Below are 16,831 nucleotides of genomic sequence, written 5' to 3'. Positions count from 1 at the left end.
CCAAAACAAATAAGTAAATAAATTTTAAAAAATAATAAATAAATTTTTTTAAAGCCTAAATAAAATATATATATGCACCTGAAACGAAGAGCCCCAAAACACTCAAAACAGAAACTGACAGAATAAGAGGGAGAACTAGACAATTCAACAGTAATAGTTGAAGACTTTAATACTGAACTCTCAATAATTGGTTAAAAAAAAAAAACTAAATAGCATACCAACAAGGATATAGGAGGCTGGCACAACAACACTATAAACCAACCAGATTTCACACGATCTATAGAACACCCACCCAACAAAATATACAAATACACATACACATTTTTCTCGAGGACACACAGAACATTACCTGCTGATTTTATGCCATCAGATTATGCATTGTGGTATGTTTGGCTTCCTTCCCTCCACAGTATGCTTGCAAGATCCACGTTGATGTGGCTGCAGTTTGTCCAGTTTTTATTACTATATGATAGTCCATTTTATGATCATAACATACTTTATCCACTGTTCTGTTGTTAGACATTTTAATTGGCTCGCTCCACCTTTTGGCTACTTCAACTAATGTTGTTACAAACCTGCACGTGTACCTTTTGGTTCATGTCTGTGCATGAGTTTATACTTAGGAGTGAAAGCAATAAGTGATAGAACACGCTTAAGTCACCTTTAGTAGATTTTTTTTTTAATATTTACTCTAGCTTTTATATATTTATCTAATTAATTATTTATTTATGGCTGCATTGGCTCTTCGTTGCTGTGCACAGGCTTTAATTGCAGCGAGTGGGGGCTACTCTTCGTTGCAGTGCGCAGGCCTCTCATTAAGGTGGCTTCTCTTGTTGCAGAGCACAGGCTCTAGGTGCACGGGCTTCAGTAGTTGTGGCATGCAGGCTCAGCAGCTGTGGCTCACGGGCTCTAGAGCACAGGCTCAGTAGTTGTGGCGCACGGGCTTAGTTGCTCCGCAGCATGTGGGATCTTCCTGCACCAGGGCTCAAACCCATGTCCCCTGCATTGGCAGGCTGATTCTTAACCACTGCACCACCAGGGAAGCCCACCTGTAGTAGATTTTAAGTGATTTCCCAACATGGTATGAAAATTTACTATCAGAAGTATCAGTTTCCTGTTGTTACATAACAAAGTAACCAAAACTTATTGCCGTAAAACAATAGCCATTTTCTCATATCCCATGGAGTCTGGGTCATGAATTCAGACTATTTAAGGGTAATATTTGTGAGAGACTGTGTAGTGTGAACTTGGTAAGGATTTTGGATTTGAGACTTTTTTTCCTTTAGGCAGTTTATTCAAGCTGTGGTCAGAACTGGTGAGCTGATCTCAGACTAAAAAGCCTCCGTAAAATCAATTAAAAGATAGGATACATTCTGTGAGTAAATATTCTTTAGGGATTCAAAGAGAAAGTTATTTTGTCAAGAAATGTAAAGTGTAATATTGGGAGCTACATATAAAAAAGAACACCTAAAAGCAGTCAGATTGTATACATTTCATGACGGAATTATGTGAGCAGAAATGTACAGAGGGCCCATGGAGGCTTCTCCCCAGATGACTCAAAAAAGATTCCAAGCACACACTGGAATTGTTGGTGAACAAGGAGGTCTCAAGAAGCCTTATTTTCTAAACACAGAACTTCTAGATTAGCACACTCTTGCATCTGAAAGTTGTTTTGATTGACAAAAGTCGGGCAGAAGCATAAACTTACAAGTTGTTAAGACTAGGCAGTAATAACATCATAAATGGGTTTTTTTTTTGTTTTTTTGTGGGGTTTTTTTGCGTTATGCGGGCCTCTCACTGTTGTGGCCTCTCCCGTTGCAGAGCACAGGCTCCAGACGTGCAGGCTCAGCGGCCATGGCTCACGGGCCCAGCCGCTCCGCGGCATGTGGGATTTTCCCGGACCAGGGCACGAACCTGTGTCCCCTGCATCGGCAGGTGGACTCTCAACCACTGCGCCACCAGGGAAGCCCCATAAATGGTTTTTATGCCAGACTAAGTAGGTTAAATTTAATTTTGTGGACAATGGGGAGGGGAGCTGTTTTAAATAAGTGAGAGCCATAATTTGTTTTATGGCCATAATCAAGGTATAGAATATTACCAACAACTAAGAAGTTCTCTTGTGCCCATTTGCAGTCAGTCTCCCCTGAGCTCATGCCTGAAACTACTGATCTGATTTCTGTCACTATAGTTTTCCTTTTCTAGAATTTCCTATAAATAGAATTATATAATATACAGCCTTGTCACTTAGCAAAATGTTTTATATTTGTATTAGTCATTTCTTTTCATTACTGAGTAGTATTCCACTGTATAAATCTGTCACAATGGTTTATTCACTAGTTGATAGACATTTGAATTGTTTTCAATTCTGAGCTATTATGAATAATTCTGCTCTTCACTTACAAGTTTTTGTGCAAACATAGGTTTTTATTTTATTACTCCTGGGTAAATACTCTGGAGTAAAATTTCTGGGTCATAATGCAAGTATATGCTTAACTTCATATGATATACCAAACTGTTTCTTAAAGATGCTGTACGAGGGGGCTTCCCTGGTGGCACAGTGGTTAAGAATCCGCCTGTCAATGCAGGGGACACGGGTTCGAGCCCTGGTCCAGGAAGATCCCACATGCCACGGAGTAACTGAGCCCGTGAGCCACAACTACTGAGCCTGCGCTCCAGAGCCTGTGAGCCACAACTCCTGAGCCCGCATGCCACAACCACTGAAGCCCACACGCCTAGAGCCCGTGCTCCACAACAGGGGAGGCCACCGCAGTGAGAAGCCCGTACACTGCAATGAAGAGTAGCCCCCGCTCGCCTCAACTAGAGAAAGCCCACACGCAGCAACGAGGACCCACTGCAGCCAAAAATAAATTTATTTTTTTAAAAAGATGCTGTACCATTTTGAAACTGCATTAGTAATATATGACAATTCTGTTACTCTATATCTGTGCCAATGCTTGGTATTGTAGCTCTTTTTGATTTTAGCCATTTCAATGGGTATCCAGAGGTATCTTGTGCTTCATTTTGTTAGGGAACACAATTTATTAACATATTTTAACAAATAGTGTGTATGGAAAAATAATCAGTACATGTTTCGTTATCTATAACTTACAAATACTCTAAAATGACCCAGTTACAATGGATTGTCTTTTTTTTAAAACAACTTTACTAAGATATAATTCATATACCATACAATTGCCCCCATTTAAATTGTACAATTCAATGATTTTTTTTTAGTGTATTCACAGAGTCATGCAAATATCAGCACAATCAATCCTAGAACATTTCACCATCTATTAAAAAAAATTCAATACTGAGAAAGGAGAACCCTGTGCACTGTTGGTGGGAATATAAACTGGTACAGTCACTATGGAAAACAGTATGAAGTTTCCTCAAGAAATTAAAAATAGAACTACCATATGATCCAGCAATCCCTCTCCTGGGAACATATCCAAAGAAAACTAAATGACTATCTCAAAGAGATATATGCACTTCCATGTTCATTGCAACATTATTTACAAGAGCCAAGATATGGAAGCAACCTAAGTCCCCATCAACAGATGGATAAAGAAGTTGTGATATGTATATATATGTATATGTGTGTATATGTATATATATACATATATATACACACATATATACATATAAATACAATGGAATATAACTCAGCCTTAAAAAATAATGAAATCTTGCCATCTGCAACACCATGGATGGACCTTGAGGGCATGATGCTAAGTGAAATAATTCAGAAAGAAAAAGACAAACACTGTATGATTTCACTTACATGTGGAATTTAAAAAACAAAGCAACTGAACAAACAGAGCAAAAACAGAGTCACAGATATAGAGAACAAAGAGGTGGTTACCAGAGGGGACGGGAGTTGGATGCATGAGAGAAACAGGTAAGGGAGATTAAGAGGTACAGACTTCCAGCTACAAAATAAATGAGTCATGGGGATAAAATGTACAGTGTGGGGAATAAGTCAATAACAATATAACATCTTTGTACAGTGACAGATAGTAACTAGACTTATCCTGGTGATCATTTTGTAATGTACAGAAATACCAAATCATTATGCCGTGCACCAGGAACTAACATAGTGTTGTAGGTCAATTTTACTTCAAAGACAAACAAACTCACAGAAAAAGAGATTAGATATGTAGTTACCAGAGGTGGGGGCTGGGAGGTAGGAAAATTGAATGAAGGTAAAAACTGACAGTTATGAGTTAAATAAGTACTGGGAATATAAAGTACAACATATAATTAACACTGCTGTACGTTATATATGAAAATTATTAAGCGGGGTGTTAAAATCCCCTGCTATTATTGTGTTACTCTTGATTTCTCCCTTTATATCTATTAAGATTTATGTATTTAGGTGTTCCTATGTTAGGTGTTTTAGGTGTACGTTATGTATTAGGTGTTCCTTGATGTATTGAGGTGCTCCTATGTTGGGTGCATATATATTTACAATTGTTGTATCTCCTCTTGGATTGATCCCTTGATCCTTATGTAATGTCCTTCTTTGTTTCTTGTCACAGTCTTTGTTTTAAAGTCAATTTTTCTGATGTAACTATTGCTACTCCAGTTTTCTTTTCGTTTCCACATGCAAGGAATACCTCATTCCATTCCCTCATTTTCAATCTGTGTGCATCTTTAGATCTGGCGTCTCTTGTAGGCAACATATATGTGGGTCTTGTTTTTGTATCCATTCTGCCACTCTGTCTTCCAATTGGAGCATTTAGTCCATTTAAAGTAATTATTGATGGGTATGTACTTTTGACATTTTGTTTGGGGGTTGTCTTTGTAGCTTTCTTGTTCCTTTCTTTTTCTTTTGTTCTCTTCCCTTGTGATTTGATGACTATCTTTAATATTATGCCTGGATTTCTTTCTCTTTTCTGTGTATCTATTACAGATTTTTGGTTTGTGGTTATTATGAGGTTTATATATAGCAATCTGTGTGTATATATATATATGTGATTAAGTTGCAGGTCCCTTAAGTTTGAATGCATTTTAACATCCTTGCATTTTTACCCGCCTCCACGTTTACATTTTTTTAACATCTTTATTGGAGTATAATTGCTTTACAATGGTGTTAGATTCTGCTTTATAATAAAGATGCTACGAGAGAACTATCAGAGCTATCCCGTTCACTATTTTTGACACATTTTACAGTTTTGTGTATCCCTCAACTTATTGTGGATATAGATGATTTCACGGCTTTTATCTTTCAATGCTCATACTAGCTTTATATGTGGTTGATTTACTATCTTCACTGTATATTTGCCTTTACCAATAAGATTTTTCCTTTAGTGATTTTCATATTTCTAGTTGTGGGTTTTCCACTTTTTAAAAACCAGTTGTTATTCTAATCAAATAATCTGGTACTAGCTTGAAGGGAAAAAGGAGGAAACGCATAGAAGGGAGCAGCTTAGGCTTTTTAGCTGCTATGAGAGAAAAAGCAAGGTATCTCTCACCTTCAAGCATATCTTCCACAGACTAAAAATAATTTTTTGATTTAATAAAGTTTTATTTTTCAAAATATACAGTTGGTGGGACCTGTTCACGCGTCTTCATCAGCTGCTGGAGCATCTCCACCCTTGGTATTTCTGGTGTAAATTACTTGAGCTCTGTGCTTTGAAACCAGTTTACTAAGTCCTTTACTAAGGAGCTCCTGAAGGGCTGCCCCGGCCAGGGAACCACAAATCTTCAGTATCTCAGGGACAACAGCTGGAGTTATAACCTTATAGTTTGGATACTTCTTTAGAGTTTGTCTTATGTTGCTTTGTCAAACAAGACTAGGTTATTGAGCTTGTCCCGAACTTTGCCTTTGGACCACTTCTTTTTGGCCTTGCCCCCAGATTTGTTCACTGGGTCTTTGTCTTTCTTGGCTGACTTTCCGGCATCCTTCTTCTTCTTGTCGTCCTTGGGCGACACAGCGAAGCCGGGAGAGCAGCTGCTACCACTGCGCCTCGCTGAGATGTCGGACAAAAAGCCACAGCCTAAAATCTGTTTGGCTATTTACAACATAGGATGTACCTAGAGCTCTGATGTTTTATGTGCATAGCCATGTATGTTAATCTTAACCAAAAGCAGAACTGCTTGTTGTTTCTATGTGTTCATCAGGGATTACCTATATCAAAAAATCCAATCTTTCAATGATTGCTTCTCTCTAAGCATTTAACAGTAATTATTCAGGTGCCTTGCCTCTGTTTGTGTTTTGCCTTGGAACTCCCAGACACTTAAGACAACAATTTCTGTTTGGTAGAAGTAGCTCAGAATACTGCATGCCGTAGGGCTTTTTTTGGTCTTTAAAGTATAACCAGGCAATGCCTTGGAAGTTAACTATTTTCCCAGAGAACCAGTAACAATTAATGCACCACTTCAAAGAACTGATCATGCAGCTTTTATTTACCACTTAATATCTTCTTGGGCATGGGAAGGAGTTTTCCTTTCAAGACTACCACATGCTTAGCTAGCTTAGTACATATTGCAGAGGATTCTATGAAGACTTTGCATATAAAATACAAAAATCTGTTACATATACATCCATTTAACAACAGTTTGTACATTACAATGAGTGCCAATGTCAAAATAACTCCCTGTACTTCACAAGCAGCATGAATATATTGTGGCAGCAGCAGATAGAAACTTCCCCCAACGGGCAGACAGTGTTCATACAGTGCAAATGCTACTAGAGCACAGACCAGCAAGGTCACATCTTTTTTTCTTTTCTCTTCTCATTAGTGAATACACAAGTAAAAGATGGAAGGGTAAAGCAGTGGGGATTTGGTGGCAATCAGTTTTATTGCGCAGGTACACTGTATTACAGGCAGACACACCGGCAATTGTAAATTAGACACAAACATTCATTAAAGAAATGGCTGCTCTTTATCACCAAAAAGACAATTTGATACTTTGTTTTGATTTCCAATTGCCAAATTTCAGGTACCTCCTTTTCACATATCAATAAATTTGTGACGATATATATTCCAGGAATAAGGAATTCAGTAGACTCTCTAAATCAGCTGCCTATATGACAAGTAGCACTGAATATTCCTAGGGAAAAAAATAATAAAAATCTGTTCCACATAGCTTTGGAAAATGAAGGCCAAAGATATAAATGTTCACGGGTCCTTTTGCCATCTGTTCACTAATATCAACATTCCACAATGACAAACTCTCAGTTATTAACTCTTTTAAATAAATACGTGTGCCCATGCACACCAACACAAGCTGCATTGGGAGACCATAGTTAACGTTACTAGTTGTACAAATGACTTGGCTGGTCAAGATGAAGGCAGTTAAGTGTAAAACTTAGAAATGTGCTTAGAAAACTAAAACAAATAAATTCAACAGCACTAAGCACTAAGGTTCAAGTATCTTAGCACCTCTCTCAGCACCATGGGAAATTCCCAATATTGAATAACAAAAAGTTTAAAAAGCATAAAATCTGATGAGGTTTTAAACTTGATACAGGCCAAGAGCACAATTCTTGCCCTTACACTCTTACCTTCCAACAATACCTGACCTACGTGGCACTCTTGCCTAGGAAGAGTATCCCAGGTACTGTAAATGAAAGTCAGACAGCACTTCATGGATGGGGAAATACAGATCTGGAAAACACCAAGTCCTATGAGGACGCAAGCTTTCTGAAAAACACCCAGAGTTGCTTTTTTTTCCCCAAGCAAACACCACTCTCAAGTGGAAGTCCACGATAGTTTACTTAAAATTCATGATGCTACTAAAACTCACAATTATATTTAGTACCAGCTAAGAGGATGTTTTGGTAATAAACACTTAAATTTTCATTTGTAAACCCCTTTTCCAAACAGAAGCAACCCCAGAACATAGCATATGCAGCTAGGTTTAGGTACTATCTATGGCAGTGTTTTTCAAACTGAATAACAACCCATTTATGAGTCAGGAAATGAATTTAGTGGGTCTGAAAGAGCATTCAAAACGGTGGTGGGGAGTTGGCGGGGAGGGATCAAAGCAGGTCACACATAGTAATGTACCATTTCACAAAACATTTTATTTCAGTTAAAGATTTTATATTCATTCTTTCTTTCTCTCTCCCTCCCTCCCTCCCCTCCACCCCACACACATTGCTCTGGGTCATGATGAAAAAAAGTTAGTTTTACTATGGGTCACAGTCAAGAAAATTTTAAATACTTCGGTTAATAGAGACCACAAAAAATAATAACACGGAGTTTCCACCCTGGTGTTAATGTCAGTAAGGGGTCAGTATTGAGTGTACGCCAATTTTGTGCTTGTAATCCAAGGTGAGCTAGAGAGTTCTCCTTTTACTTGAATAAACACTTGTGTTAAATTTGTTTTTTCCCCTTACCCCACATCCTCAGGCAGGGGCCTGAGCAGCATAAGGAAAGGAAGAAACCCTATAGCTGCAGTTATTTACTTTGAATGGTATCAGGTTATTCCCAGACGGCTAATTAAAATGCTTTCCTTTCTATCCCATAGTCGTGACTGTAAGCATAAAAGTGGGTAGAAAATTTTAATTTGTCTTTACAGTTTTGAGATTATAAATGGTCTAAACCAAGCAGTCACGATTTCGTTGTTGGTTTGTGTTTTGCAAAATACGTAAGAGACAAAATGAACAATCTTGTCCCAATCTACCTTCATCTGCTTATAAAAGGAGGACGATTACATGGAGACCAAATTTTCCCTCCCTCTCAACCTGTAAGGTTGGTAGATAATCATTTTCTAAAAACCAGTCATCTAAACAAATGACAAGACAATGTTCAACTTCTGAATTTCAAGAGTCCAGTGGTGCTTACATAATGGGTCAGTTCAGTTCTGGTGCCAGGACTGCTGTACCATCTCATCTTGGGAGTTTCTCAGGTAGGCCAGGGTTAGCACTGATTAGCAGCAGGTTGTAAAAGAAAGTGTCCTGGGCAGGTCATCCATCACACAGGTTCCAGCCTCGGCACAGGCCTCCGAAAGGAAGCTACGTCATCTCATAACCTGTTTCTTCAGATGTAAAGAAGGGGGTTAAACTAAGTAGTCGATACAGCCCCTTCCTGAAATAACTTTTTAAAATTTGGATGCAGTTCTAAGATTTTTATGCAGCTTCCTCTGCAACTTTGTCTCTTCCTTTATTAACACCTTTAGCTCTTTCAACAGCTATTTCTGTCAGTTTCACCTACAACCACCTCTCAAATATCCAAGGTTCCATTTAGTTTAATTCAGCCCAGATACTTTTAAAACATCAAGTAAAATAAAGCTAATAAGGAACAAAATTTAAGGCATTTTTTTTTTATTTCAGCCAAGGAATGATGCATGCTACAGATTAATCTTTACTTTCCCCCACAGAGAATACCACCATTTCAACCCCCAATGAACATGGCACTTGTTTGTTTCTTCCCCTTCTAATTTATTCCAGATTTTCAAGTGTTTTCTTCAGTAACGATGCTTTCTCCTGCAGCTCAGGTCTGCTGTCTGTCTCCATAGTTGCTAAAGACTCAATCAGGAGCACTCTGCATTCAGATGTCAAACTTTCCCACTGTTTAGATTCTGAATGGAAAGAAAAAGAGCAACAAAAGAATCCTTACAGAAGAAGCAAGCAGAGAATCCAAAACTATTCTTTCTGCTTTTCTTCCACATATCCTATCCCCAAAATAAATGCAAAGCAACCCTGTGGTAACAGTTCTGTATATAATGATCACAGGTTTAAGAGTTGTCTCCAAGCCTAATTATTGACAATAACCTGAGGGCCAATCAGGGAGTTTCATCCTCTGTCCCCAGAGCTGGTGGGACAAAGAGAATGAAGGGAGCCTGAAGCCAACTGGGAAGCAGGAAGTATGGAGGCAGGGCACACAGTAACAAAAAAGCTATTTCAGCAGTTGAGCTGAATATATCTTTGTAAGATATGCTCAGTAAAAAAAAAGTCCTCAATCAATTTCATAATTGCAAAGCCAGTTTGAACAGATGACACTTTATTACTCCTTTAAGAAAAGCATCAGAGAACTACAGGCATACTCAAAATATTAGAAATTCATAAAGTACATCAGATCCTAAATCTTGTTTATGAGGTTCTGATACTTCCTGGTGATGTGGTTTCAAGCAAGTCATCTCACTGTTTAGCTTCATTTTCCTCATCTAGAATATATTCATACATATTTGGCAAACTGTGAGAATTCAGAGATATATCTAAGTGTCTAGCTCTTCTACTTCAACAAGGAAAAAAGGGATTATGACACATGTAGTGTCGCTGAGTCTAAACGGCCTGTTTTATGGAGCCCTGAGAGAGGTGCTTTAATTGCTAAGCAAAGATAGAGACAGAAGGAGAAACAGCAGATACACAATGCTCTAGAGAAAAGTGTTCCATATTCCCCATTCTTCATCCACGTAGTTAAAATAATAAAAAGAGGGAAATGAAAAAAGAAAAGAGGCCTCCTTTTGAAATCAGTAACAGATACACCACTGGAGAAAATGCTAACAGTCTTCTTTTACCAGTGATAGAACAGACCATTAGACGAAATCTGCTTCTTTGTAAGACGGTTTAGAAAAAGGAAAACAGAAAAAAAAAATAGGATTAAGAAAACTGCTATCAAATTTGATAACTCAGGTAGATAATTGTTAAATGTTCTCCTAACTCCGCTTTTCAGTGTGTCATTCTGTTTATTTACATGTGTATAGTGAGCTCTGTTCTGCCACTGTCAGCCTCTTGCTGTAATTAACCAAGATTAACTCAAGATTCACGATGGAAACCAAAACTTCACTGAGATAACCACAGCTTCATAATGCATTAAAAGTATATAAAATAAAAGAGTACCAAATTTAACACTTCATAAAATTGGAAGGTTTTAGCTATGTATATTCCACTTCCATGTACAAATATATTAATTTACATTTTGGAGTATATGCTTATTAAAAACAAAAACAGAAAATAAAAAAAGTTCCTAAAACCTATGCCATAAAGTCTCCTGGCTTTCCTGTCCTCCAATGAGAAGTATCAAGAACTCACCTTCAAGTTTTTTAAGCAGCAATTCTATCACAGATAAAGCTTCTGTTCTCACAGATGAGTAGGTCTTATTTTCTAAGAAGAAAATCATATAGTTCACATTATTTGTTTTATAAGCCTTACAAACAGAACATCTAAGATTAAGTTAGTGTTACCGAAAGAAAGATGTTTGGAAATTATAAATTCAGGGAAAGATACATGTGCTCCTAAGTAAGCTTCCCTTAGCCAATTTATCATCAAATACTTGAAATGTGCTATATGTCCACATTCCTTACTTTAAAAAAAAAAAGCTGTCGGCCAAATATACCAATCTCCGTAACAAACGGCAATATTTAAAGGACCCATTTTAGAAGTTGCCTAAGAAAGGTCTTTAGGTTTGCAAGACCTCTTCATTTTACCCAAGAACATTACATCACCCAGGGGTAAGGCCAACTCAGGGACACCCGGCTGCAACCCGACCCTGTAAAGACTAGTTTCTCAGCTGCCAGTTATTTATCCAAAGGCATGTGGCTACCTCCAAGAATCACAACTGAAATACGCTTCCTTGGTGTCTACTCTAGACACTGCATCTTGTTCACAGTGAAACTGTTTACTGAAAAAACTAACACTCAACCAGACCCAAGACAAAGGAAGCAAAAGATGAGCTTATAACAGGCTGTCATGCTACGAAGTACGCAAATGCTTGAAAGAATGGTGGCGAGACAGCAACAGGACACAGGAGACAGCTCGAAGAGGCTTCCACTGGCCAAATCTGGGATAATTTGAGCAACAAATTAATTAAGGAAAATAATTATAAACAAAGGGGAAAATAAAGGAATCCATGAATCAATATGGATAATAGATAAATAAAGAGTTCAAGAGAGGGAGGGACCTTGCTTATGAGAGGATGCCAACTGTCACAAATGGTAAATGTGGAAGAAGTGCTAGAGTTGGAAAATCATCTTAGTAAAAGCTGGTTCAGGAAAAACCCATCAATGCATGCTAAGTCTAGAAGAGACACTTTGAAGAGGAGCAGTATATGTGCATGGGCTTAAAGTGTCTTCTCCCAGACTGCTTAGTAGACACAGTTCTGATGAGGAGCAGGTTATCTGAATGGTCTTAAAGTGTGTTTCCACAGGCTGCTTAACAGACAGAAGGGGGAAAAATAGTAACCATACAGCAGAGGAAATTGAGTAGTACCTTGACCAGGTAATCAAAATTAACACTGCCAACGAGGGCAGGTGGACACTGTGTGCCTCTTGATGTGACAGGACATAACATCACTTATAGAGCAGCCCTACTGGGAATTCATAACCTGGATCTCATCACAAGGAAACATCAGACAAACACCAAATGAGAAACATTCTAGTTTTAAATGCGGGGAGGGGGAGGCTTTTCTTCAAAATTGTCAATGTCACATAAGACAAAGAAAGGCTGAGGAAGTGTTCCAGATTAAAGGAGACTACAACGATACGACAACTAAATTCACTAAATGATTCCAGACTGGATTCCTTAACGGAGGAGAGGAAAAAATTATATAAAGAATATTACTGGGGCTTCCCTGGTGGCACAGTGGTTGAGAGTCCGCCTGCCGATGCAGGGGACACGGGTTCGTGCCCCGGTCTGGGAAGATCCCACATGCCGCAGAGCGGCTGGGCCCGTGAGCCATGGCCGCTGTGCCTGCGCGTCCGGAGCCTGTGCTCCGCAACGGGAGAGGCCACAGCAGTGAGAGGCCCGCGTACCGCGAAAAAAAAAAAAAGAATATTACTGAGTCAACTGAAAACCTAGAATATGAATAGTTAAAAAATATTGCATCAATGTTATACTACCTAAAGTTGGTATGTAAAAGAAGGCACACTGAAGAATTTAGGAGGAAAGGGGCAAGATGTAAGCAATATACTTTCAAATGGTTGAGGAAAAAGTATGTATACAGAAGTGCAAGTAATAAAGTAAGTGGTGCAAAATGTTAACAGGTGACTTTGGCTAAAGGACATACGAGTATTACATGCATTATTATTGTAACTTTTCTGTAAGTTTGAAATTATTTCCAAGTACAGGTTTTTAAAAAATACTGGTCACAAAGGTTTTTCTAATCTAGGTGTTGAAATCCTAAATTACAGTTCCAGATTAATACATTCCCGTTTGGGGGCACATATTGAGTATATTAAATAGGAGAGTTCAGTAGTTGTTCCATAAATTTAGTTCCTAGCACAAGGCAGGGAATGTTTGAAGCTTAACTCCTTGAGCTTTAGAACGAACACTCCTTATCTATGTCAATTTACCACTCACCTAAAGAGTATGTGATTGATTTACAAGTTTCAAGGAGAATTTCAGCCAGAGCCTCAGGATCTGCATGTTCTTCTTCTAAAAGCATTAATCTGTACAAATCAGAAAGCAAGATACAAATACTAGTTATTAAGAAACATTCCAAAACCTTTCTGGCACAAACAATTTCTATCTGTATATATTGCTTTATGATGTCACTTTAGCTTTTAGTTTTAAAATTTAAAAGAATTCCACTGCAGCAGAAACTAACACAGCATTGTAAAGCAATTATACTCCAATAAAGATGTTTAAAAAAAAGAGAAAAATTCCACTGATTATACATAAAATGCTAAGGGGTAGGGGAAGGTTAAATAAATGACTGAACTATGAAGCAAATTACCCCTGAAAAAAGGCATTCATTGACTGTAGGACTCCCAGCTGCACTTTCCATGTGCTGAGTTTTAGCTGGTCACACATCAGTTTGCAAAGCTCTTGACGATAACAACCTGGAAAAAAGGAATGGGGCAGAGCAGGTCAGAGCATGTGAAGAAGCAAGAGACAGAGCAAGTGAGGGGAAGACAGAGAGACACAGGGACAGAGAGGGATAGACGGAGAGAGAGAGGGAAGGGGAGAGGAAAAATTAAAACAACAAATGCCTTTAATTAAAGCCATGACATTTCGGAAACACTTCAGCATGACTTTATGCCCAATTCCCACAAACTTCCCTGATCAGAAACACCCCCCCCCCCAAAATCCTATGTATCTGTTCATAAGTGTTCTTTGTCAAGGCAACAGCCTTTTCTAAGGAACTGACATAGAGTCTAAACCACACTGCCTTTTCCCCATAAAACACCCTGAATGACAGCCAAAGAGAGCAGAACTCTGGAGGCTCACAAGCTTCTGCATGCTGTAGGCTTAGCAAGAGTCAACGGTGCTTTATCCAAACCTGTTATGCCAACTGCACTTGTTATTATAATTATATAATTAATATTATGCTAAGTGATGAAACAGGAGTATAAAACTCAACAAAGTAGTTATTTTTTAAATGCTGCAGAATTTAGTACGGTTCACAAATGTAAAGATGGATGAGGGTAAAAAAATCCAGAATTCTGCACTTGAATTGCTTCCTAAGAGACTGTAATTTCCTTCTCCACTATAAAGAAACAAAACCAGAAACTGATACATTATGAGTAAGATGTATACGAGAAGCCAGTGTGGAACAAACCCTCAAAGGCCCTGGCCATTCCCCCAGATGACAACCAATCCAGCAAAGGTACATTTCTGCTCCTTATACTAAAACTGCTTTGTGTATGTATCATCTTTTTATATAATTCCCTACTTTAACTTCTTCCACCTATCAAGCAAAAGTTAGTAGTCCTAATGATGTCAAATAGGTGGACTTCCACTGCAGTCCATAACATAATACCAAGAAATAAGGCCTCTTACAAATCTGTATCTTTTGGAAAACCCTCCCTATACGTAGCAAATATACTTTCTGAAGTTCACACAAAGGATGGCAAGGCTCAGAGACAACCTTTAAGTCTGATTTTAGAAACCTCCAATCACAGCCAACAATACTTTTCATAACATTCATGAATATTAAGATGTAGGATGCCCTGCAGGAACCAACACAAGGCAAACTCCTACTAACTACAACCCAATCCAACAGTAAAGGCTTACTGTTTATTTACTTAATCCTTCGGAAAGATATGTTCAATTCTGAAAAACTCTCAGAAAGTTTCAAGTTTCTCAGGGAAATACAGATTTCATTTGCTTATTGAAGGTTTGGCAACAAGGCCATTAATTCTGAGATGAAGAGACCCCACTAATAAGTTCCGTGGATTCCTCTGAATACAGCACCATAAAGAAGAGTGAAAGAATTCTTTTTGTAGTCAAACTATCTACATAAAATGTATCATGGTTGTTATGGGCTGAGCTGTGTCCCACAGACTCACATGTTGACATCCTAACCCCCAAGTACCTCAGAATGTGACTGAGTTGGGAGACAGGGTTTTAAAGAGACCATTAGTGTGGGCCCTAACCCAAGACGACAGGTGTCCTTGTAAGAACGTACTGGACACAGAGACACGGACGGCCATTTACAAGCCAAGGAGACAGGGCTCAAAAGAAACCAACACTGTTGACACCTTGATCTCAGACTTCTAGTCTCCAGAATTGTGAGAAAATACAGTTCCCTGGTTGAAGTCACCCAGTCTGTTGTACTATATGTTACAGCAGCCCTAGCAAACAAACAGTCAATGAGATTATCTGCCAACGTAGGAGTAAAATTTATACTGGATGATTCTCGCCGTTAATCAGCCTGGCTCTACAAGACACGGCAGCTATAACTCGTCACACGGAACTCCTTCGCTGTCATGAAGTAACCCCTGGCCACAGCACTTCTTCAAAGGCAGGTTCTGCTGCTTACGTTGGGTCTCCACATTTCGGGGCCAGGCTTTGCCCAGGCCCTCAAAGGCTCCCAGCAGAGATTCCAGCTGGAGCTCCTTTTCCTTCTCATTCTCATCTTCATTTTTGGTTGTCTGGACTCCAATGCTTTCAGGTGAGTTCTAGGACATGTCAAAAAAAAGGAAAGCAAATTTTAATTTTTTTTTCCTTCAAAGTTACAGGCATACTATTAAAACAATCAGGGTACCAGAGTAGGAGATGTTAACCAAGAATTAAATGCTACAGTCTCTACCATGAGTTTTCCTATTTGTAAAAAGATTTTGTAACAGGAGTACTACACCTCTCCAATAAATTTCGGAAATCCTCTAAAGGAATCTGTAAGCAAAGGTGAAAAAAATATACCATATATGTAGTATTTTGAGCACAACATAAAAAAGACTTGCATTAGAATCACAGAATTAAAGGAGGAAGAACCCGGTAATAATCTAAATCGAAACTCCTTCTTAATAAGATATGGAAACAGGCAGAGAAGTGACTTGTCCAGCAAGCTGATGATACAGACTGCCAAAGTCATACACTATCATTATGTATGTAACAGAAATTTTTTTTTGATAGTTAATTATTTTACTTTGAATTTATTTTTCTCACAAATCTTTATTGGAGTATAATTGCTTCACAGTACTGTGTTAGTTTCTGTTGTACAACAAAGTGAATCAGCCATATGAATACACATATCCCCAGATCCCCTCCCTCTTAACAGAAATTATTTAAACAGCTTTTTTACAACAGCAAATTAGCAGCAACACAAGAAACAGAATGAAAATGCTATTTAAAAATTTTCATGTTTCACAAAAAAGTAAGTAGGTAAACCATACTCTTCTTTCTTTGAACCAGTGCCCAACCTTTAAAAACGAGCACTTCATTTTCCAAATGAAACCAAAGTCTGCTTTTGATCAAAGTCCCCCAGCATGTGGCAGAGTCTATCTCCACTCTGGGGTGCCCGGGGTGGCTGCAGCACACCCTTTCAAGGCAGAGCATATCAGCAGCAAGACAGGGACTGTTCGCCCACTCCAACACCACTCTCGGGAACTCACCGCTCCCACGGCCTTGAGGTTCCCGGCTCGCTGGATGAAACCCTTGCAATAAACTCATCATTCTGCTTTGTTTTTTAAAAAAAAATAAAAAACAGCCACCCTTCTC

At 38.5% G+C, this 16,831-nt stretch overlaps 1 protein-coding gene and 1 pseudogene across 7 annotated transcripts in view; both read right to left on the bottom strand.

Annotated features, from left to right (window-relative positions):
• Nucleotides 1-5,560: 5,560 nt before the first annotated feature.
• On the bottom strand, nt 5,561-8,354 carry LOC309963771 (small ribosomal subunit protein eS25-like; annotated as a pseudogene). Its single transcript has 2 exons — nt 8,348-8,354; nt 5,561-5,972 (listed from the first exon to the last, which is right to left on the bottom strand). The product of its transcript is annotated as a small ribosomal subunit protein eS25-like (transcript).
• A 523-nt stretch (nt 8,355-8,877) lies between these two features.
• The window catches only part of ECPAS (Ecm29 proteasome adaptor and scaffold), a 99,782-nt gene continuing 91,828 nt past the window's right edge, over nt 8,878-16,831 (bottom strand). For 5 of the 6 annotated variants that reach the window (XM_082842763.1, XM_082842764.1, XM_082842765.1 and 2 more), the window contains 5 exons: nt 15,654-15,792; nt 13,626-13,731; nt 13,250-13,338; nt 10,985-11,056; nt 8,878-9,531 (listed from right to left, as the gene is read on the bottom strand). In XM_082842763.1, the coding sequence (XP_082698889.1) occupies nt 9,392-9,531; nt 10,985-11,056; nt 13,250-13,338; nt 13,626-13,731; nt 15,654-15,792 (546 nt within the window). In that variant the 3' untranslated portion in view covers nt 8,878-9,391. The remainder of the gene's footprint in view (nt 9,532-10,984; nt 11,057-13,249; nt 13,339-13,625; nt 13,732-15,653; nt 15,793-16,831) is intronic. The other variant, XM_082842766.1, reaches the window with a different exon arrangement.

This window comes from Leucopleurus acutus (genome assembly GCF_964270905.1).
Source record: "Leucopleurus acutus genome assembly, chromosome: 7".
Taxonomy (NCBI): Eukaryota; Metazoa; Chordata; class Mammalia; order Artiodactyla; family Delphinidae; genus Leucopleurus; species Leucopleurus acutus.
Note: the sequence above shows the minus strand (reverse complement) of the source record. Positions and strands in the feature narration are given on the sequence as shown.